This window comes from Mustela nigripes, chromosome 13 (genome assembly GCF_022355385.1).
Source record: "Mustela nigripes isolate SB6536 chromosome 13, MUSNIG.SB6536, whole genome shotgun sequence".
Lineage (NCBI taxonomy): Eukaryota > Metazoa > Chordata > Mammalia > Carnivora > Mustelidae > Mustela > Mustela nigripes.
This window is the reverse complement of record NC_081569.1, coordinates 73,061,133-73,082,729: the sequence shown is the minus strand read 5'-3', so window position 1 is coordinate 73,082,729 and position 21,597 is coordinate 73,061,133. Positions and strand designations below refer to the sequence as shown.

Below are 21,597 nucleotides of genomic sequence, written 5' to 3'. Positions count from 1 at the left end.
TCTCCCACTCTGATTCCCTGTCCACCCCTGGTGCTCTCACCAACTCTGCATCCTTTCTTTACCGGCTCTCTGCCTCTTCTCTCTCCCAAATTCCCCATTTCGGTCGGTCCTGCGCGTCCGGCTCTTTGGGTCGATCCTCCGGGCTCACTTCTCCCCGATGACCCTTCTCCACTGTTCTCTCTCCTCATCTGGTCTTCCCTCTGCCTGCCTGGGTCTCTGTGGTTCCACCCATGGTCCAGAGTCTTCAGGATTCTCCGTGAAGAGATAACCAGGTGAGAACCCCTCCAATCCTCTCGTGGGAGCCAGATTGCTGGACCGGGGCCCCCGTCTCTCCTCTAGGCAGCTCGGAACCTCCCCTACCTCAGAACACCAGCCAATTCCAGCCAGCGCAGACCCTTAGAGAGTCTCCTTCTGCGTCAGGTCAGAGGGCAAAGGAAGGAGAACCTGAAGCACAGGGAGGACGGGACCCAGGCCAGGGTCTCCTCAGTGGTAGGGCGGAATAGAGGGACAGGTGGTGAGGAGGGGTGGCAGGGAGTGGGGATGCAGAGCACGGGAGGAGGTTCCACTGTCTCAGTTGGCCCTTCTGTCTCAAGCGCAGGGAAGCACCAAAATGACCGATGCCCAGATGGCCGATTTTGGGGCGGCAGCCCAATACCTCCGCAAGTCAGAGAAGGAACGTCTGGAGGCCCAGACTAGACCCTTTGACATCCGCACTGAGTGCTTCGTACCCGATGACAAGGAGGAGTTTGTGAAGGCCAAGATCTTGTCCCGGGAGGGAGGCAAGGTCACTGCTGAGACAGAGAATGGCAAGGTGTGTGGGGCATAGTGCCAGAGAAAGGGAGAGAAGGTTTGGTGGGGGGTTGCAAGGGTGAGGCCACTTGCTGTGGGAGCTGAGGGCTTGGGAGAAGAGCTAAAGCCAGTAGGAGTGCCAGACATGACCCCTCGAGGAACTTAGCACTTGGGTGTGAACTCGGACATTTCTCAGATGGACCCAAGCAGTGGAACAGGGGGGCGTGCTCTTCGCCAGGGAAGATGCTGGGACCGGGAGGTGGGCGGAACCTCCACTGGCGTCTGCCTCAGTGGGGTCCTGGAGATAAAAAAGACAGAGGCACAGTATCAAGTAAAGTTCATTCTTGTATGCATATCCCCACCTCTCTGTGCCTCAGTTTCCTCCACAGACCAGCTCCCCCAAATTCACCTCACCCAAACCAAGAGCAAACTCTTAGAACCAGATGAACACAAAAAGCAGGAGTTCTTGAGCTGAACGCTCAGTCTTGGGGTTAGTGACCAGTGCTCAGAAGTCCATAGTACCTGCTTCCTCTCACAAGTCGTAAGGGTCGTCACTGGTCACTAGCAGCAGCTCACACCATTTGTCCTCAGACCTGCCGACTGAATGTTGGGTCCCAGCGAGGTGTGCAATAACAGGTCACAACCTGCTGGGGTTGTGCCAGTTCTGCCGCTGGTTGTCTACCAAGCTGGTAAACCATTTAATTGTTCTAGCCGCAGCTTCCTCCACTGTCCAGAAACAATACCAGAATACCTACCTGCAGGGTCTGAAGATCTTAGGGCATGGCAAAGTGACTGGTGTCACATGAACCACCTTAATGGTGACCAATGGGGACTATAGGTTGGTGGTAAAGATGTTTCCCAGCGGGGCAAGGTTTGCCCTGAGCCACTGAAGCCCACAAGCAGTGCCCCCAGGAGTCAGGGTAAGGTATGTGCCCAGACTGGACAGCTGCCAGCCCCACCAAGTTTGCCTCTAGGTGCATGAAGCAGGGACAGAAAGGGGCTGCTCATGGTCACAAGCCCTGGGGCACCGGCAAGACACGGAAACCCTGGGATGGGAGACACAGTGAGCTCTAAGTCGTCTGGGGAAAGCATGGGGCAGGGCTTGGGTGCTGGTCAGAGGAGAGCTGGGGGATCGAGGTTGCAGACTGTGTTTTGGGAGGAGGTAAGTGCGTGAGGGTGGCGAGCAAGGACTGTCAAGGTGGGGGGGGGTGCGGTCATCCCTGTCTGTGTACCCTCCCCAGACTGTAACCTTGAAGGAGGACCAGGTGTTGCAGCAGAACCCACCCAAGTTTGACAAGATCGAGGACATGGCCATGCTGACCTTCCTGCACGAGCCTGCTGTGCTCTTCAACCTCAAGGAGCGCTATGCAGCCTGGATGATCTATGTGAGTGCGCATTGCAGGAAGCCAGCCCTGGGTGGACGACAAAGTAGGCCAGCGCCACTCTCTCAAGGCAAGGGGTCAGGATTCTCCAAGGGACCCCAGCTCCCCTCTGCCCCCTCCCTAACCTTGGTCAGCTACAGGAAGAGAGGAGCCAGTTTGGGTGACCAGGGACTCCCCTGCCTGTCCCCACCTGACCCAGGCATCCCCTTCCAGCCCCTCACGCCTGTTCCCTCTCCTGCTCCAGACCTACTCGGGCCTCTTCTGCGTCACCGTCAATCCCTACAAGTGGCTGCCGGTGTACAACGCCGAGGTGGTGGCCGCCTACCGGGGCAAGAAGAGGAGCGAGGCGCCGCCCCACATCTTCTCCATCTCTGACAACGCCTATCAGTACATGCTGACAGGTGGGCCTGACAGCCCTGACCCGTGCTCCCTCAGGCCTGTACCCATGGACCTGACCATGTTGCCTCTCCTCTTTTCTCTTCCAGATCGGGAGAACCAGTCCATCCTCATTACGTGAGCAAATGCCATCCACCCACATAGGGACTTGGGGGGGACCCAGGCTGATTCCTGGGGGTGCAGAGGGGAGGAAAGGTTTAAAGTTTTGGTTGCAAGGAGTACAGGGAGCTGGGCTCTCAGAGGGGTGTTGGAGTGATCTACAATGATATGCAAATTCTGCAGGGCCCTGGGCCCTGGTAGAGGAATGTAGAAGGCTGGGATCCTGAGGGAGGATGGTGCAGGGGGCTGAACTCCAAATGGAGCATAGGGGAAATCTTGGATTCTGATGGGTCCCTCTTGCCTCAAGTGGAGAATCCGGTGCAGGGAAGACTGTGAACACAAAACGTGTCATCCAGTACTTTGCCAGCATCGCGGCCATAGGTGACCGTGGCAAGAAGGACAATGCCAGTGCAAACAAGGTATGGGGTGGGCCACAGGCTCAGCAGAGGGACCTGGGGGCAGAGTGACCCAGCTGACCCCTAGCCTTGCCCTGGGGAACAGTGGGTACAGCACCACTGAGCCCAATGCTCAAGACCTGCCTGGAAGGAGACACACACTCTGATGTCTGAATATGGCCCTTTGGAGCCAGAGACCCACCTGCCATCCATCCAGCCCCACCCCCATCCCCCAGGACCAGTATAGCCCCCTGCCCTCCCCACTGCTGGAGGTGGACAGAAGATAAACCCTCGGGGTTCTGCTGCCTTCACAGGGCACCCTGGAGGACCAGATCATCCAGGCCAACCCCGCCCTGGAGGCCTTTGGCAACGCCAAGACCGTCCGGAATGACAACTCCTCCCGCTTTGTGAGTGCCTTTGACAGCTGCCAACTGGCCTCTTTTGGCCTGGACAAGAAAAGCGGGGTGGGGGGTGTCGTTTTCTCAACAGTTACCACACCCAGGTGATCATCCTGCATTTGGGTTTTGGGATATCAACAAGGGTGCGCGTGTGCACACACACACTCTTAAACCCTCTTGACCCAGCCCGGCTCCCTGAGATCGGAGAACTCAAGAAAAGAGACCCAGAGTCACCAGAGCGATTCCATAACCAAGTAATGGAGCTGATTTGGAGCACATTCTAGATTTTCCAAATGACTTTTTCCAGCGCTCTTCCACATGGGAAGTGGGCAGGGATCATAGGTGCTGGAGCCAATTCCCCAGCTTCCCACCTGCCCAGCAAGTCCCTGCACCTAAGTCCCAGGTCCTCTGTCTGTAACACAGAGGTAGAAATATTTACCTCGCAGGTCACTGAAAGGATTGATGACATCATACCAGAGGAACAAACAGGAGGCATTGTATCTGTGTTCATTCCTGTGTTGTTGTTTATTCTCAGACATATCTAGTAATATGGAGATGGGTATACTTTTCCCTGTTTTACTGATACTAATCTGGGACACCAAAGAAGTCATTAACATTCCCAGAACTACCCAGGGTTGTTTTGAGGTCCAAGATTTCCATTCTGTCCCTTCTGGCCAGTTCTCTGACTCTTTGTCCCATCCACCTGCAGGGGAAATTCATCAGGATCCACTTTGGAGCCACTGGAAAGTTGGCTTCTGCAGACATAGAGACCTGTGAGTATGGCAGGGAGCCGTGCATGCCCTTCTGTGTCCTCTGCCTCTGCCTTCTCTCCCAACTGGGCCACCCTAACTCAACATTCCCTCTCCACCTTCTTTCCTCTTCCCCTGGCTCTCTCCATTTTGTTCTAAGAGCCTTTCTCCCCTAATCTACACCCATTTGCTGTATCAACTCTCTCCCCTCTCTCCCCATCCTTATCTGCTGCCTTCCTCCCTTCTCCTCACTTCAGATCTCCTGGAGAAGTCCCGGGTGATCTTCCAGCTGAAGGCTGAGAGGAACTACCACATCTTCTACCAGATCCTGTCCAACAAGAAGCCAGAGCTTCTGGGTGAGCCTGTCTATACCTCAATGCTCCCATTGCCTTCCCCAGGTAGGGTGGGTGTCCTCCTCCTCCTCACCTGTCCCCATTCCTCTCCCTCCTCCTTTAGTCTGCTCAGGTCTTCTCTTCCTTCCCCATCTCAGATCGGCCTGGGTCTCCTCTTGCCTCTCTCCCCACTCTTTCTTTGTCATGTATCTTCTCCTCTTCTTGGTTGATTTTCCCCTTCTCCTCTTCATGCCTCCCCTGCTGCCAGGTGTCATTCTCCCACTGTCTTCCCTCCCCAGTCCCCTGCCTACTTTTTCATGTCTTTTGGATTCTCTGCATGGTCCTTGCTGACTGTCCTCCTCTCTCCCTGCTCCTGGTCCTCTCCTCATTGTCCCTGCCCCAACCCCACCATGCCCTCCTCCCAACCCCTCTCTGCCCATCCCTTGCCCTCTCCCGTCCCCTTGTCCCCTGCCCTGCTCCTTGCCTGGACAGACATGCTGCTGGTCACCAACAACCCCTACGACTACGCCTTCGTGTCTCAGGGAGAGGTGTCTGTGGCCTCCATTGATGACTCCGAGGAGCTCATGGCCACAGATGTGAGTGAGGAGGCAACATGAGAGCTCCCGAGGGTTCCTGCACCACCAAACCCAACCTCCCTCTTTGCCTCTCCTGCTCTGTCCTAGAGCGCCTTCGACGTGTTGGGCTTTACTTCCGAGGAGAAAGCTGGAGTCTACAAGCTAACGGGCGCCATCATGCACTACGGGAACATGAAGTTCAAGCAGAAGCAGCGGGAAGAGCAAGCTGAGCCAGATGGCACCGAAGGTGGGGGCAGGTGCTGGGTGTTCACCTGTCAGGAGGAGATCGTCCTCTGGGAGCAGGGTCTCCCATGCTGGGTCCCAAAGTGGTGCTATTCAACAATTCTTGAAGAGCTAGGCTGACAACCTAGTTTATTAAGGTAATTAGGACCATGATGGAGAAAGTGGGAGGAAGCCAGAAGTATGAGAAGCAAATGGTCAGAGAGCAGTACCTCGTCCCAGGGGCAGGGCCCCACCACCATCCAGCCCGACCTCCAGGCTTTCTCCTCATTAGAGCCTAGTCAGAGGTCAACCACTGTCCCCAGACAGGCTGGTTCCTGGGGGCCTGAGGCCTGTGGGGTAGATGGATGGGGTGAGAGCCAGGGAGGGACAAGGATATGTGAGAGACGGGCAGGCAGGGAGGCCCCCTACAATCCTGCCAACTCTTCAACCCCAGCTGCACTGACCAGAAGTGAGTTGGGATGTCTCCTCCTAGGCTCAAGACTCAGCCAAGCTCAGAAATGCACAGATTCTGAGCTCTGCACATCCTGGCCATTAGTGTGTATGTGGAGGTTGCCCAGCCCTTGGATGGGTCCCTTTCAGGCCCCGTGCCATGTACTGTTTGGGAGGTAAGGGCCAGGAGTCAGGATATAGCTTGCCATTAACATGTTGCATACCTCACTGGGCCTCAGTTTCCTCCTCAGTGAAATGGAACAACAGTCTTCCTAGCTCACTCTGGGGCCATTGTAGGAATTCTTTGAGAAGGAGATGTCAAGGTGTTAATAGGGCCAGACAAATGCCCAAGAACCTTCCTCTTAGCCTACCTTGACTCCTTCTCTGTATCTCTCCAGATCAAAATGCCAAGCCTGGCTTTCATGAGAACAAGTCATCAGCTATCACAAAACTCTTGAAATTGAATCAAATACATTTCTTCTAAATAGAGATCATATGTTGGATGGCACAGGTTGAGAGCTGGGGTGGGGAGGGCCTTGCTGTTAGGAACCTTAATACCAAGTTGGTCACTGCATGGATCCAGAATGGAACGGGCCTGGTCCTGGATCAGATCTGGGGATGGGAGCAAAGGAGGCAGGGAGCAGGGCCCATCTCCGTCAGCCAGAGTCTGTGCCCTGGAGATGTGAGAAGGTGCTCACAGCAGTGCTGTTCCACGACCCAGACCGGGGGCACCAAGCAGACGTTACAGACAGAGGCAGCAGGAACTGCTGGGTGGTGGGAGGTTCTGGACAGATGAGGAGGAGGCTTGGGCACCAGCCGGACTCTGTATGTTGGTGACTACATGCCCCCTGGCAAGCTTGGTACCCTTCCAGGCCTGGATATGCAACTCTTTAGTGAGGGCAGCTGAACCAATGCTTCAGAAGGTCTCTGGCCCTGCCCAGAGCAGGGAAAGAAAGAGGGTCTGCGGTAAGTGCTTGCTGACTTCTTTCCTTCTCCTCCAGATGCCGACAAGTCCGCCTACCTCATGGGGCTGAACTCAGCCGATCTGCTCAAGGGGCTGTGCCACCCTCGGGTGAAAGTGGGCAACGAGTACGTCACCAAGGGGCAGAGCGTCCAGCAGGTGTACTACTCCATTGGGGCCCTGGCCAAGGCCGTGTACGAGAAGATGTTCAACTGGATGGTGACGAGAATCAACGCCACCCTGGAGACCAAGCAGCCACGCCAGTACTTCATAGGGGTCCTGGACATCGCCGGCTTCGAGATCTTCGATGTGAGTGGGGGAGCCTAGGCACACATGTGCGGTGGGGGGAGGGGAGGGTGACTCACTTGTTCTCACCTGTGACCATCACGGCCAATCTTGGGAAAGGCTGCGGGGCTCAGCGGTAACAGATGCCTCGTCCTGTCTTCCAGGGGAGTACCCCTCCCCCGCCTGACAGGGCAGGGGCCTGGCCACACCCCTGTCTGGGCTTGGGCACCGACCAGGGCAGACCACACAGACTGCTCAGACTCCTGTGGGCCTGACCCACTCAGCCCCCACCCCCCACCCACAGTTCAACAGCTTTGAGCAGCTGTGTATCAACTTCACCAACGAGAAGCTGCAGCAATTCTTCAACCACCACATGTTCGTGCTGGAGCAGGAGGAGTACAAGAAGGAGGGCATCGAGTGGGAGTTCATTGACTTTGGCATGGACCTGCAGGCCTGTATCGACCTCATTGAGAAGGTGCTGCCTCCCCCGCTGTCTGTGTCCCCGTCCCCTGTCATTCCAGACAGAGTGTTAGTGCTATCCCTTCTACAGCCAAGAAACTGAAGTCCCAGAATCCCCAGCCTCTCTCAAGCCCAGTTCCTACCCACCATGAAGTCATGGGCATACATGGGATGAGCTCCTTTCTCCTCTCCCCAGGACCTGAGACCTTTTCCCATATGGTGGTCACCTCCCAAAGTCTTAAGAAGGGGACGTAGTGAGGAGAGGGAGAACGGAGAACGGGCCCCTCTGACAGCCCATGAGAAGCATCATCTATGGAAAGATCCCAGGCTGACCGTAGGATCTTTGGATCTGACACTTGGCTTCCCAGCCTCTTCCTGATAGCTGAGGGTCTTCAGCCCCTCTTGTCCATAGATTCAGAGGAGACAAGAACAGAGCTAGTGTGAGGTTCCCAGTGCTGGCTTGTTCTCAGTGTGCCTTTGCTGATACAGACCAGAGCCTGGAACATCTTCCCTCACTTAGCCAGCCAGTGCCCTTCAGAAAACCAAAGCTTCCCAGAAGCTCTGGGTGGTTATCCAAGGTGCTGCTCCTCCAGAGGTCTCAGAATCGCCTGAAAATATATGGAAGTGTGTGTGTGTGTGTGTGTGCACACGCACACACGCACAGGCGTGCGTGCGCGCGCACACACACACACACACACACACACGTGTTTACATGCATTTTTCCAGGGAAACATCTTTAGTTTAATCAGATGCTCATTAGGATTCCTGCCCCAAGGAAAGTCAAGAACCATCATACTCTCTCAAGAGCAGGATGTTTTTGTAGAACATGGATCCCTCTAACCATCCTTTGAAGAACAGTTACCCTTCACCTAGGCAGAGTCTGGCACCTCGGAAATACACCTGTCCCTGGGGCAAGGAGCCTTCCAAGAAGAAGGGGCTTGTTGCAAGGCCTTTGGGACATGGAAGGATGGCTGGGAGCATAGGGCTCTTCACTAGGTCCACTGAGGCAGAAAGAGGTTATAGGCCAGATTTGAATAGAATTGGATTTAGGTTAATTCCTGGAATATGAGCATCCTCTATTGGGACTAGAGGTGCTAGCACAGATACTCTGTGGCCTGTCAGATCTACCGGGCTGTGGCTTTTCCATTGGCAAGGTGTGGGACTCTGGAAACCTGGGAGTGCACATAGTGATGCTCTCTCTACTCCCCCCTGCTCTCAGCCCATGGGCATCATGTCCATCCTGGAGGAGGAGTGCATGTTCCCCAAGGCCACTGACATGACCTTCAAGGCCAAGCTCTATGACAACCACTTGGGCAAGTCCAACAACTTCCAGAAGCCACGCAATGTCAAGGGGAAGCAGGAAGCCCACTTCTCCCTGGTCCACTATGCCGGCACCGTGGACTACAACATCCTGGGCTGGCTGGAGAAGAACAAAGACCCGCTCAACGAGACGGTGGTGGGCTTGTACCAGAAGTCCTCCCTCAAGCTCATGGCCACCCTCTTCTCCTCCTATGCTTCTGCTGATGTCGGTAAGAGGGCAGCCCCTGCCCTGGGCTAGAGCAATTCTGGAGTTGCCAGGGACCAGGGGCCCTCGGCTTCAAAGCACAGGATTCTAGCGGAGAGAAGGGATCCCGTGAGTCACGGGATGGGGGTCAGGAGATCTCACAGCAGTCATTCTGCAGCTGGTTTATGAAAGAGTCATTTTCCATTCTGTATTATGGGTCTTGGTCGAGTCTCCTCAAGGCTGAACACCTGGAAGTTAGTGAAGGTGGGCATGCATAGCTGTGCCAGGTCCAGCGTAGAGCTGTGCCTGTGGGAGTTCTCGGTAAACCTTGAGAGGATCACTGAGCACCTGGGAGCACAGATGAACGTCCGTTTCAGAGAAGGATGAGCAAGGGTGTGGCTTGGGAAGAGGAGGAAGAACTACAAGAAGGAAGGCTGACCTCAGAAAGATGCAAGCATGAAGGGTAGGGTTCGAAGAAGAAAGTGGGAGAGGAGCACTCATACTATTTCAGCACCCACGGTGTGGCAAGCAAGCGTATCTAATCTCTGTCCCAGAGAGGCAGTCACTGTTCTTGTGGAAAAACTGAGACCTGGAGAATCACTTTGTGAAGTCACATGGCTAGTGAGAAGCAGTGTCCTGACCCTGGCCGAGCATTCCTTTGCTTTTAAACTCTGACTCCTCATCCCTTCTCTCATTATTAGGGGACAGCGGTAAAGGCAAAGGAGGCAAGAAAAAGGGCTCATCCTTTCAGACAGTGTCGGCCCTCCACCGGGTAAGAAGGGCTCAGAGATGCCAGGGGGCCCGTGGTGTACAGGTCCAGTCCTTTGGCTGTGTTACCCTAATTTGATTGTCTGAGTCTGGGGAGGAAGGAAGCTAGAACTACATGGTCATTTTGGGCATGTAAATTCTATAGAATCCTGAACTCACATCATAAATGACATGTCAACTCTTGGTCCCCTGGAGAATTCTGGAGACAGGCTCAGGGGCCCAGGGCCCAAAAAGATGGTCCCTGTGGCTCCTGACTCCCCACTCTCATCCACCCCCAGGAGAATCTGAATAAGCTCATGACCAACCTGAAGACCACCCACCCTCACTTTGTGCGCTGCATCATCCCCAATGAACGGAAGGCTCCAGGTGAGCCATGTGCAAGGGTCTAGTTTGGGGAGGGCACTTGGCATCACTTATCCTGAGGCCAATACCTTCTCCTTCTCTCCTGCTGCAGGGGTGATGGACAACCCCCTGGTCATGCACCAGCTGCGCTGCAACGGTGTGCTGGAGGGCATCCGCATCTGCAGGAAGGGCTTCCCCAACCGTATCCTCTACGGGGACTTCCGGCAGAGGTGGGTACGGGGGCTCCCCAGAGCTCAGGGAACAGGGGGAGCCTGGGAAGACTTGGTGGGGAAGCAAGTCCACAGGTGGCCCTGAGTGCTGTGGGCAGAGCAGATTGGTCCAGAACATGAGTGACTCGGGGCACCACCCTCTCCAGGTACCGCATCCTGAACCCGACAGCCATCCCTGAGGGCCAGTTCATTGACAGCAGGAAAGGGGCAGAGAAGCTGCTGGGCTCCCTGGACATTGACCACAACCAGTACAAGTTTGGCCACACCAAGGTGAGGGAAGGGAGGAGGTGAGCTGACTACAGAGAGACCTCTCCTATCCTTTGGGTCCCCACCTCACAGCTCTTTCCCTTTTACCAGTCATCTTAGGACCATCTCTGAACTGCCTTCTCCCCCTCTCCATGGACCATCCAGTGCCCCTGTCCCAGCTCCAGCTGTCACTGGCCTTACACTGCTTAAAAGCAACCTCTCCTCTTTCCCCTCCCGGCCCACCCACTGCTGGCCCACAGGTGTTCTTCAAGGCGGGGCTGCTGGGGCTGCTGGAGGAGATGCGGGATGAGAGGCTGAGCCGCATCATCACCCGCATCCAGGCACAAGCCCGGGGCCTACTCATGCGCATTGAGTTCAAGAAGATCGTGGAGCGCAGGTGAGGCAATGGAAAGGGTGAGGCTTTCGCAGGGGTGTAAAAGGTAGACAAGCAGTGCTAACTGGTGTGACTCAGAAGACCTGAGTTCAAACCCTGACTTCGTCAATTGTTAGCTGGCTTGAGCAAATGACTACCATGCTAGAAAATTCCCCCATAAAGAGTGAGATACCATTTTAAAACACGAGCTTGACAAAAATCAGTAAATCTGACCCACCACTTATGGGTAAATTAGCACAACCACCCTGAAAAACAATTTATCATTATCTTTTAAAGATGGACAATTGCAGGGGCACCTGACTGGCTTAGTCCATAGAGCATGCAACTCTTGATCTCAAGATCATGAGTTTGAGCCCCATTTTGGGTATAGCGATCACCCCCCCCCCAAAAAAAACTTTAACAATTGCATAGCTTCCAGTTCCGCTCCTAAGTGCATTCCCACAGAATGGGAATGAATGGGATGAAAAAAGATCCCACGGGATGAAAAAGAATCCCATAGGATGTTTCAATCCCATGGGATGAAGCATGGGATGAAAAAGAATCTTCACAGGAGCATTGACCAAAACAGCAAAGATCTGGAAACGATCCCAGTTTCCATCTCAGGGGAATGGGCAAATAGTATGGTTGTTCAGTGGAATATTATAGAGCAATGAAGGAGGGACTTACAGCCACATGGTACAATATGTCTGAACCTCAAAAGCATATTGAGTGAACAAAAGCAAGTCACAGAAGGATACATACAGTGTAATGCAATTTTTATAAAACTCAGAGATAATAAAAAAAATAGTGACATGTTGTTTAAAGACACATACATATACGGTTAAAATATGTTTTGAAAAAGTAAGGAAATGAAAAACACAAGATTCAGGATAGTGGCTGTTTCTGGTGGGGGGACCAGGAAAAGGGACGAGGAAAATCCCACAGGGAGAGCCAACATGGGCAATGCTCTAGTTATTGTTTGAAGGATTGGCAGGTTCATATGTAGTCATTTTGTTTCATGCTTCATGACTTACATATATACTATAGATATTCTTACATGCAAAATATGTTTAAAATATTTGAGGTTCTTATGGGATTAGAAACACTGAACTTAGTAGACACTCTGTGAGCGGTGCTTTCATTACTACTAACACCCTAGTAGGGAAGATATAAACTGCCCATTTGTTGAATTACTCGATTAAATATTTATTGAGCAACTCCATGTTCAGTGTGGTAATGTTGGAGTGGGGGTGTATATCAAGGCAACAAGACAGGGCTCCAGCCCTCAGGTGCCTATGAGCTTTAGATGGGCTGGGAGCTGAGTGCAGCTGCTTTGTGTTTATGAAGTGCCCTTTCAGAGTGTCCCTTCCTACCTCCATGTTTCCTTACCAGGGATGCCCTGCTGGTCATCCAGTGGAACATCCGGGCCTTCATGGGGGTCAAGAACTGGCCCTGGATGAAGCTGTACTTCAAGATCAAGCCGCTGCTCAAGAGTGCAGAGACAGAGAAGGAGATGGCCAACATGAAAGAGGAGTTTGGGCGCATCAAGGAGGCGCTGGAGAAGTCAGAGGCTCGCCGCAAGGAGGTGGAGGAGAAGATGGTGTCCCTGCTGCAGGAGAAGAATGACCTCCAGCTCCAAGTGCAGGCGGTGAGGCCATCGCCTCATGACAATCTCTTCATTCCTCCACTTTCCTCCCCTGGATTATAGCCCATGTCATCCCCAGGAACTAAGACGTTGGATCTCTCCTCTCTTTAATCACTAAGTCTCCTCTCTGTCCTCTTCTCCCAGGAACAAGATAACCTCAACGATGCAGAGGAGCGCTGTGACCAGCTGATCAAGAACAAGATCCAGCTGGAGGCCAAGGTGAAGGAGATGACTGAGAGGCTGGAGGATGAGGAGGAGATGAATGCGGAGCTCACTGCCAAGAAGCGCAAGCTGGAAGATGAGTGCTCTGAGCTCAAGAAGGACATTGATGACCTGGAGCTGACGCTGGCCAAGGTGGAGAAGGAGAAGCATGCAACAGAGAACAAGGTGAGGGCAGCTCCTTCTGGCTCTAGCCCAGGTCTTAGGATTCCTAGACCATGGTGTGGTCCTGGTCCTTGGCATTGGACATCCCCATAGATGTCTCCAGGCCAATGACCTCTTACCCTGAAGGGGATGGGATTCTTGATCCACAGGTGAAGAACCTGACAGAGGAAATGGCTGGGCTAGATGAGATCATTGCCAAGCTGACCAAGGAGAAGAAGGCTCTGCAAGAGGCCCACCAGCAGGCCCTAGATGACCTTCAGGCTGAGGAGGACAAGGTCAACACACTGACTAAGTCTAAGGTCAAGCTGGAGCAGCAGGTGGATGATGTGAGTAATAAGAACCATGCTTGTCTCTCCCAGGTCAGGATTTTGCTGGCAATATCAATAGCCAAGGGACTCTATGATACCTAAACCAACTTCTATGACCCCTGGGGGCTCTTGTTCTTTGCAGTTCCTCACTAGACTGGGGCTCAGAATTTTTTGTGCTTGCAGGTATTTCTCTGCTGGCTTGTCCTCCAATCTCCTGGACTTTGAGTTTAGAAGGGAACAGAGGAGCATACACTGTGGATCTCAGGTTTTCTAGACCTCATTTATTATCTTCTTCACACCAGCTGGAGGGATCCCTGGAGCAAGAGAAGAAGGTCCGCATGGACCTGGAGCGAGCAAAGCGAAAGCTGGAGGGTGACCTGAAGCTGACCCAGGAGAGCATCATGGACCTAGAGAATGACAAGCTGCAGCTGGAAGAAAAGATCAAGAAGTAGGAGCCTGAGCTGGCCAGGAAGGTCTAGTGGAGATGTCTGGCCTGGGAGTTAGAGCACAGGGTGCTGCAGCCCCACTGGCCATGACTGTCCTGGGCACAGTGTGAATGAGGGGATCAAATGACTCTCCTGCATTCACCCCTTGGGCCAGCAGGGAGGGGGCTGGTCTTGGCATGCCCTGGCAAGAGAAGAGAATGAGTACAGAGGAAGGAAGAGCACCTGTCACCCACCCCCCACTTCTTCTCCAGGAAAGAATTTGACATTAATCAGCAGAACAGTAAGATTGAAGACGAGCAGGCACTGGCCCTTCAGCTGCAGAAGAAACTGAAGGAGAATCAGGTGAAGTTCTTCCTGGTGCAGCTAATGGCGAGCTCAGTGGTGAGGTAGCTGAAGATACAGGAACTGCTTAGGGTTCTAGACAGTATCTAGAGCTCCAGACAGCCTTGGAGACCCCACCAGCCCTCATCTGGCACTGGGGATCACCGACCTTCTGCCATTAAAGCAATGATGTGTTATTTTAGCAGGGCTCTTTGAGGGAGGCAAACAAGCCTACTAAAAAGGATGTCTTGCTGAGCTATGCCCTGCCTCCTGGGTTTTAGCTAGATTATGAGGACATTCTCCAGGCTCTTCTTCTGTCTGGGTTGAGGCAAACTCTTTGGCTCCTAGACCCAGAACAACAGTGCTGTTATCCTCACCAGGTCTTGGCAATGGGCTGTGGCTCCTCCTTCTTCCTGCCCAGGCTCTTGCACACAGTCCCACCTCCTTCATCTCGGGAGCAGAGACTCCCAAGAAGAGGCTCTCTCCTGCTCCCAGAACCCACCCACGAGCATCCTGTTAACACTGTCCACAACCACCGATGCAAGGATCCCACTGATCAATGCTCCCCCTTTGCTCCAGGCTGGTCAGGGAACGGATCAAAATGACAAATGGGACATTCTCCCAGTTTAGTCAAGGCCAGGGCTAAGGCCAAAGGGGTATGATGATGATAAGAGAAACCCACTAGCACTCACCCAGCCTGGAAGGGAACAGTTAAGGAGGAACCGAGCCCAGGCATAAATATGGCAAACCCTGGAGAGTCAAGAATATGATTGACAGGACTGTGTGGTTAACTTGGAAGATTACAAAAATTTTTATTGGATTAAGGCATATTGTTGCAAATATTTGTAGGATACAAGTGCAGGCTTTCCTGCCTTATGTCTAGTAGAGCAGAGCCTAATGAATCTGTGGAATCTTTGAGATTCAGGATCTCATAGGATCTCGGAATCCCCATCCAAACATAGATTCTTAGGATTCAGAGCTGCAGATTCTCAGACTGAGCCTAGATGCCTTGAGGGTTCAGCTTTGACCAAATTGTTACTGATGGTCTATGTGTTACAGAAATGTCTAGCAGCACCCCCTGTCTCTACCCACTAAATGGCAAGTCATGGCAAGCAAACGTGTTTACAGACATCACCAACTACACTCTGCAGTACAAAGCTTTCCCTAGTTAAGAACCATTGCCCTAGAGGAACCTGAATGCTCTAGAGCTATGGGATGGGCGCTCCCCAAGGGAGGGCTCCAGGCAGTGGGTCTGAGCCCTCTGTGTCCCGGGCCAGGCTCGCATCGAGGAGCTGGAGGAGGAGCTGGAGGCCGAGCGCACGGCCAGGGCCAAGGTGGAGAAGCTGCGCTCAGACCTGTCCCGGGAGCTGGAGGAGATCAGCGAGCGGCTGGAGGAGGCCGGCGGGGCCACATCCGTGCAGATCGAGATGAACAAGAAGCGGGAGGCCGAGTTCCAGAAGATGAGGCGGGACCTGGAGGAGGCCACGCTGCAGCACGAGGCCACGGCGGCGGCCCTGCGCAAGAAGCACGCGGACAGCGTGGCCGAGCTGAGCGAGCAGATCGACAACCTGCAGCGCGTGAAGCAGAAGCTGGAGAAGGAGAAGAGCGAGTTCAAGCTGGAGCTGGACGACGTCACCTCCAACATGGAGCAGATCATCAAGGCCAAGGTGGGTGGCCTGCTCACCGTCCTCACCCCCTTCCCCTCCCAGCGGCCTTTCCTCCACTCTCTCTGCCCTGTCTTCTCATTGTCACTCCTTCATCACCCCTTGCTCTCTGTCTCACTCTCTCCCTTGCCCTCCCTGCCTCCCCCCACAGCTCCTCACCCTCCCTCCTTTAATTCATGCACCCCTTTCAGACTGCGCTCTCCAGCAGCTCTCTGTGCCCTGTGCTTCCCCACCTTGGTCCTCCCCTCCTTTCTCTGGTCCACTCAGCTCCTTCTCCATGACAAGTTGTCCCTTACTGCCTGAAGGCAAACCTGGAGAAGATGTCCCGGACCCTGGAGGACCAGGCCAATGAGTACCGAGCAAAGCTGGAAGAGACCCAACGCTCCCTCAATGACCTCACCACCCAGCGAGCCAAACTGCAGACAGAGAATGGTGGGTTCCCCTAACCGGCCCTGTGCCTGCTTCAGGGTCAGGCACCAGTTGCCCCCTCCACAGGCCACAGAGGCTCTCTTGTTCCCACCACCAGGTGAGCTGTCCCGGCAGCTGGATGAGAAGGAGGCACTGATCTCCCAGATGACTCGAGGCAAGCTCTCCTATACCCAGCAACTAGAGGACCTCAAGAGGCAGCTGGAGGAGGAGGGCAAGGTGAGGCCCAGCTATGGGACAATGGGACAGGCTTGATGGCAGCCCTGGGTAGTTAAATTACATCAACACCATGAATGGAACTTGGAGGCTGGAGAGAAGCCTCTGTCTGTGGCGGAAAGCCCTGATACCCCCACCCCACAGGCTAGGTTCCTCTACACTCCAGCTAAGCCACACCTGAACATCATTGATTGCCATTTCCTTATGTGCAAGGGGTGGGGTGGGCAAGCTGGAAAGCTGCTCTGAGATGCTGAGATTTCCACACCAGCCTTCACCCTGAATGAGTGAGGCTGGGCTTGTTCGAAGTTCATGGATATGAAAAGGATCTAGACAATGATCGGGGTGGGGGGCACATTCCCTCCCACCTTCCTGGAAGATAAGCCCTCTTCCTGGTGCTTCCCCTCCGCAGGCGAAGAACGCACTGGCCCACGCGCTCCAGTCCGCCCGGCATGACTGTGACCTGCTGCGCGAGCAGTACGAGGAGGAGACAGAGGCCAAGGCCGAGCTGCAGCGTGTCCTGTCCAAGGCCAACTCAGAGGTGGCGCAGTGGAGGACCAAGTACGAGACAGACGCCATCCAGAGGACCGAGGAGCTCGAGGAGGCCAAGTGAGTCCTGGGCCTCACCACCCTGATTCTAAAAGAGGAGGGAGCAAGAGGGCAGGGGCAGATAAGCAGAATGGACACGGGAAGGGGATCTGAGGAGGGTGGGAGAAGTGGCGGGAAGCGGGGTGGGAATAGAGGTGCTTGAAAGGGAGCCTGGATCCTGGCCTCTGAGTGAACCTGGCTGGCCCGGACTCACTTCCTGTGACGCATGAGCTTTTGGCTCGGGTTATACCTGATGCTCACGTATAAGACGAGCAAAAAGCTTGTTGGTCAGAGGAGCTTCCATCGATCAGCCTGGCGTGGGGAGGGGAGGAGGCTGCCACGCAGACGCCGCTACACAGAGGGAGGACAATTTCCTCCTCCGACCTGCAGGCTGGGGTCCCTCAAGGCTGGTGACCCGGGGCCTGAAGGGCTGCTCAGGGTCCCAAGGAGCTGTGGTGAAGGGAGGATGGGGTCACCCTGGTCCAGGGAGGAGGGGGTTCCCAGGGCCCGCTGTTCCCAGGTAGAGTCACACACACACACACGCTCACTGCCCGGGGCAGGAAGAAGCTGGCTCAGAGGCTGCAGGACGCTGAGGAGGCTGTGGAGGCCGTCAATGCCAAGTGCTCTTCGCTGGAGAAGACCAAGCACCGGCTGCAGAATGAGATCGAGGACCTGATGGTGGACGTGGAGCGCTCCAACGCAGCCGCCGCGGCCCTGGACAAGAAGCAGAGGAACTTTGACAAGGTAGGCCCAGGCTGGGGGACTCGACCAGGGGCAGAGCAGGGAGGCCAGCATCACCAGGAAGCCAGGGACCTTCTCCTGGGGGACGGGGCGGGGGGTGCTGGGGAGGAGGCTGAACCCCGCAGAGGGGCCTGGGCAGGCCCTGGAGGACCAGGGGCGGCGGGGGGAGCGGTTGGTGCTGGGGCTGAGGGTTGTACAGTGAACTGGGTCCCCACAGATCCTGGCCGAGTGGAAGCAGAAGTATGAGGAGTCCCAGTCCGAGCTGGAGTCCTCGCAGAAGGAGGCACGCTCCCTCAGCACAGAGCTCTTCAAGCTCAAGAATGCCTACGAGGAGTCCCTGGAGCATCTGGAGACCTTCAAGAGGGAGAACAAGAACCTCCAGGGTGCGCTGGGGCTGGAGAGGCCGGGGAGGGGCTGGCTGATACCCACACGCCTCCTTGTGTGGCGCCACTCAGGGGCTCCAAGAGGGGCATCCCCCATCAGGGGACCATGGCAGCCCCCAACTGAGCGGCCCGGGCCCCTCCCCCAGAGGAGATCTCCGACCTGACGGAGCAGCTGGGAGAAGGAGGGAAGAATGCTCACGAGCTGGAGAAAGTCCGCAAACAGCTGGAGGCTGAGAAGCTAGAGCTGCAGTCAGCCCTGGAGGAGGCTGAGGTGAGCCTGGCCCTGCCTCACCCCTACTTCATACCCACTCCTACCCACCCTTTCTTGTCTCTGACTCCCCATTCTTCTTCACCAGCAGGTGATACTCATCCCCAGACAAAATTTATTAGCTCCCTTCTCTCAGTCTGCCCACTAGCCCAATACCATGACTGCCTCCAAAGCCAAGGTCTCCACCAAGGAAAACATCACTGTGTGATCATGGGCGGAAAGGTTATAAAACCTACCGTGTTTATAAAGTTGAAATACAATCATCATCATAACCCCTCAAACAGTAGGTGGGAGTGTGGGCTTCAGAATCAGGCAGATTTGAGTTTGGAACTTGGCTTCAGGACCTCTGCTGTGTTACTGGGCAAGTTTCTTAACCCCTCTGTACCTTAGTTTTCTTATTTTTGATGGAACTAATATGCATACCCAATAAGATTTTATGCATAATTGTTATGAAGATTAAATGAGATCACAAACTTAAAAATTTAATACATGCCTCCAACATGCGTGTGTCCTTCCTGCCCAATTTGCTATTGCTACTGTTCGTTTTTAGAGAACCCAGAGAGGGCCCTGAATTTGGGGGCATCTAGCTTTTTTTCACTGAAAGGTAAGTGACCCGGGAAACAAAAATGAAGCTTGGAGTGTGTGGTTATGAAAACCTCCCCCTTTCCTATGAGACTTAGAAGTTCAGGATGGTGTGGTGTTAGTCCTAGAGGGTCTTGGCACTGGTGACGTCCAAGGCCTTTCCTTGACTGAGGAAGCCCAGGACATCCTGGGATGCAGGTCCCACCTCCTGTGTCTTTCCCCAGGCTTTCCTCTCCAAGCCACAGTCCTGGCTGATACCCAGCACCTCCTTTACCTCCCTCCCATCCTCGCTCCGTACCCTGACTGTCCGCTTCCAACCCTCTGGCCCCACCCCCTACCAGGCCTCCCTGGAGCATGAGGAGGGCAAGATCCTGCGGGCACAGCTGGAGTTCAACCAGATCAAGGCAGAGATCGAGAGGAAGCTGGCGGAGAAGGACGAGGAGATGGAGCAGGCCAAGCGCAACCACCTGCGCGTGGTGGACTCGCTGCAGACGTCCCTGGATGCTGAGACGCGTAGCCGCAACGAGGCCCTGCGGGTCAAAAAGAAGATGGAGGGCGACCTCAACGAGATGGAGATCCAGCTCAGCCAGGCCAACAGAACAGCCTCCGAGTCCCAGAAGCACCTGAAGATTGCCCAAGCCCATCTGAAGGTAACAGAGTGGGGGACTCCCTGAAGGGAGCTGCCTGCAGGTCTGGTGAGGGCCCTGGGTTAGCACACAGGAGAAAGGGGGAGCCACCTACCTCCTGGGCTTGGAGGCTTGACGAAAGAGAACCAGACCCTAAGCATGTCCTGGACCAGCCCAGCCTCCTGACCTAGACAACAGAGGAGGGGCCGTGGCCCTGGCCCTACACTTGACAGAGAAGGTTTGTGAACCTGACATAGGGTGTGTCAGACCATGACTAGGAAGCCCTGATGGGATGGGTGCAGGTCTCCAACATGCGTCCGCCCACCCCACCCCAGGACACCCAGATCCAGCTGGATGACGCGCTGCACGCCAACGATGACCTGAAGGAGAACATCGCCATCGTGGAGCGGCGTAACAACCTGCTGCAGGCCGAGCTGGAGGAGCTGCGGGCCGTGGTGGAGCAGACCGAGCGCTCTCGGAAGCTGGCAGAGCAGGAGCTCATCGAGACCAGCGAGCGGGTGCAGCTGCTGCACTCCCAGGTGAGGCGGTCGGGACCCCACGAAGATGCCCCCAAGGGGCAGAGCCCAGCCCGTTTACAGAAGTTCTGAATTGGATGCCCTGAGCGAGCGTGTCCAACTGGGATGGCAAATCACTCTGTTTCCTGGGCCATCTCTCCTCTGCTGATGGGGGCTCTTGGAAACACTACCTTGAGAAGGGGGCATGTACTTCAAAGCTAATGATGTCATGATTGGTTGGTGATGTTCACCCAAGTCACAAGTCTGGGAGTCGTGCCATGTTTGCTGTAATCTGGCATCCCTGATCTAGAGGACAGCCTCCTTTGCTCTGTAAAGAGGAGATCTGGAGAGTTTAAAGAAGCACAAATGCCATCCATACGCAAATCAAATTCTCAAGGGAGCACCATCATTCTGCAATCCCACACACCCTGTCTCCAACTGTGCTCTGCCATGAGCTTTTGTGTCCATCTTCTGGCAGGGTCCTGTGGGACTTTTCTCTGTAATCTAGTACATGTGGGAATGATGTCATGCACTGACCCCCTCCCCTCTTCCTTACTCCACTATATTCTTTCTGTAACTACAATCATTTCTAGGATATTGTCCTGGTTAAAAAAAAAAAAGTTTTCCCACTTTCCTTGGAATGTTTTCATGCTCCTAAAGAGACACGTCACTAAAGATGTCAGAAGTAGAATCATATAGGCCCTTTCTGGTTTGAAGTCTTTCTTCAAAGCTGAGTAATTTTAGATATAACATATAGAACATATCTGCTTTCTTAGGAAAAGGAAAAACAGATACAAAACCTGGGATATACAATAACAAAGATACAACAAATGCCCAAGGAATAAACAAAAGCAAGACTTAAAAAAAAAAAAGTAACTAGTTTTTTGGGGCACCTAGGTGGCACAATCCATTAAGCCTCCAACTCTTGGTTTTGGCTCAGGTCGGGATCTTGGGGTCCTGGGATCGAGCCTCACATCAGGCTCCGTGTTCAGCATAGAGTCTGCTTGGGATTCTTTCTCTTTCTCCCTCTTCCCCTCCCACTCATGCCCGTAGTCTCTCTCTTTCAAATAAACAAATACATCTTTAAAAGTAAATAATTAAAAAATAAAAAATGACTAGTTTAAATTTTCTGCAGCTAAAGGTGTAGAATCTAGTAACAAAGTATATATTAATATTTTCCTCTACCTATATCTAGAACACCAGTCTCATCAATCAAAAGAAAAAGATGGAGTCAGACCTGACCCAGCTCCAATCAGAAGTAGAAGAGGCGGTGCAGGAGTGCAGGAACGCCGAGGAGAAGGCCAAGAAGGCCATCACCGATGTGAGTGACTGCTCCCCCCCGCCCCCCACTAAAGACGGGAACGAGGGCCCTGGGTCCCAGCCAGGCCACCATGCCATGACAAGCTGACTCCTGCAGCTGCACGGGTGGGCGGGCCTCGGGAAACAAACCCCAGGCTGGGCAGACGGCGATCCTGGAGGGACCAGGGGCCCTGGGCCCTGTTCTTCTAGACCTCCCCCCTGCCCCCAGGCTG

General features: G+C 54.2%; 1 protein-coding gene across 1 annotated transcript in view; it reads left to right on the top strand.

Annotated features, from left to right (window-relative positions):
* Positions 1–610: 610 nt before the first annotated feature.
* Positions 611–21,597, top strand: part of LOC131999406 (myosin-6-like) — a 24,132-nt gene continuing 3,145 nt past the window's right edge. Inside the window, exons 1-33 of the mRNA XM_059372137.1 lie at positions 611–811; positions 2,031–2,174; positions 2,416–2,572; positions 2,657–2,684; positions 2,974–3,085; positions 3,376–3,468; positions 4,169–4,232; positions 4,466–4,564; positions 5,033–5,136; positions 5,224–5,362; positions 6,789–7,057; positions 7,338–7,508; positions 8,712–9,021; positions 9,698–9,768; positions 10,043–10,130; positions 10,219–10,336; positions 10,483–10,606; positions 10,843–10,979; positions 12,348–12,603; positions 12,745–12,987; positions 13,134–13,310; positions 13,595–13,740; positions 13,990–14,080; positions 15,337–15,726; positions 16,029–16,155; positions 16,250–16,368; positions 16,775–16,971; positions 17,511–17,694; positions 17,909–18,074; positions 18,221–18,345; positions 19,266–19,574; positions 19,886–20,089; positions 21,261–21,439. Of these exons, the coding sequence (XP_059228120.1) occupies positions 611–811; positions 2,031–2,174; positions 2,416–2,572; positions 2,657–2,684; positions 2,974–3,085; positions 3,376–3,468; positions 4,169–4,232; positions 4,466–4,564; positions 5,033–5,136; positions 5,224–5,362; positions 6,789–7,057; positions 7,338–7,508; positions 8,712–9,021; positions 9,698–9,768; positions 10,043–10,130; positions 10,219–10,336; positions 10,483–10,606; positions 10,843–10,979; positions 12,348–12,603; positions 12,745–12,987; positions 13,134–13,310; positions 13,595–13,740; positions 13,990–14,080; positions 15,337–15,726; positions 16,029–16,155; positions 16,250–16,368; positions 16,775–16,971; positions 17,511–17,694; positions 17,909–18,074; positions 18,221–18,345; positions 19,266–19,574; positions 19,886–20,089; positions 21,261–21,439 (5,342 nt within the window). The remainder of the gene's footprint in view (positions 812–2,030; positions 2,175–2,415; positions 2,573–2,656; positions 2,685–2,973; positions 3,086–3,375; positions 3,469–4,168; positions 4,233–4,465; positions 4,565–5,032; positions 5,137–5,223; positions 5,363–6,788; positions 7,058–7,337; positions 7,509–8,711; positions 9,022–9,697; positions 9,769–10,042; positions 10,131–10,218; positions 10,337–10,482; positions 10,607–10,842; positions 10,980–12,347; positions 12,604–12,744; positions 12,988–13,133; positions 13,311–13,594; positions 13,741–13,989; positions 14,081–15,336; positions 15,727–16,028; positions 16,156–16,249; positions 16,369–16,774; positions 16,972–17,510; positions 17,695–17,908; positions 18,075–18,220; positions 18,346–19,265; positions 19,575–19,885; positions 20,090–21,260; positions 21,440–21,597) is intronic.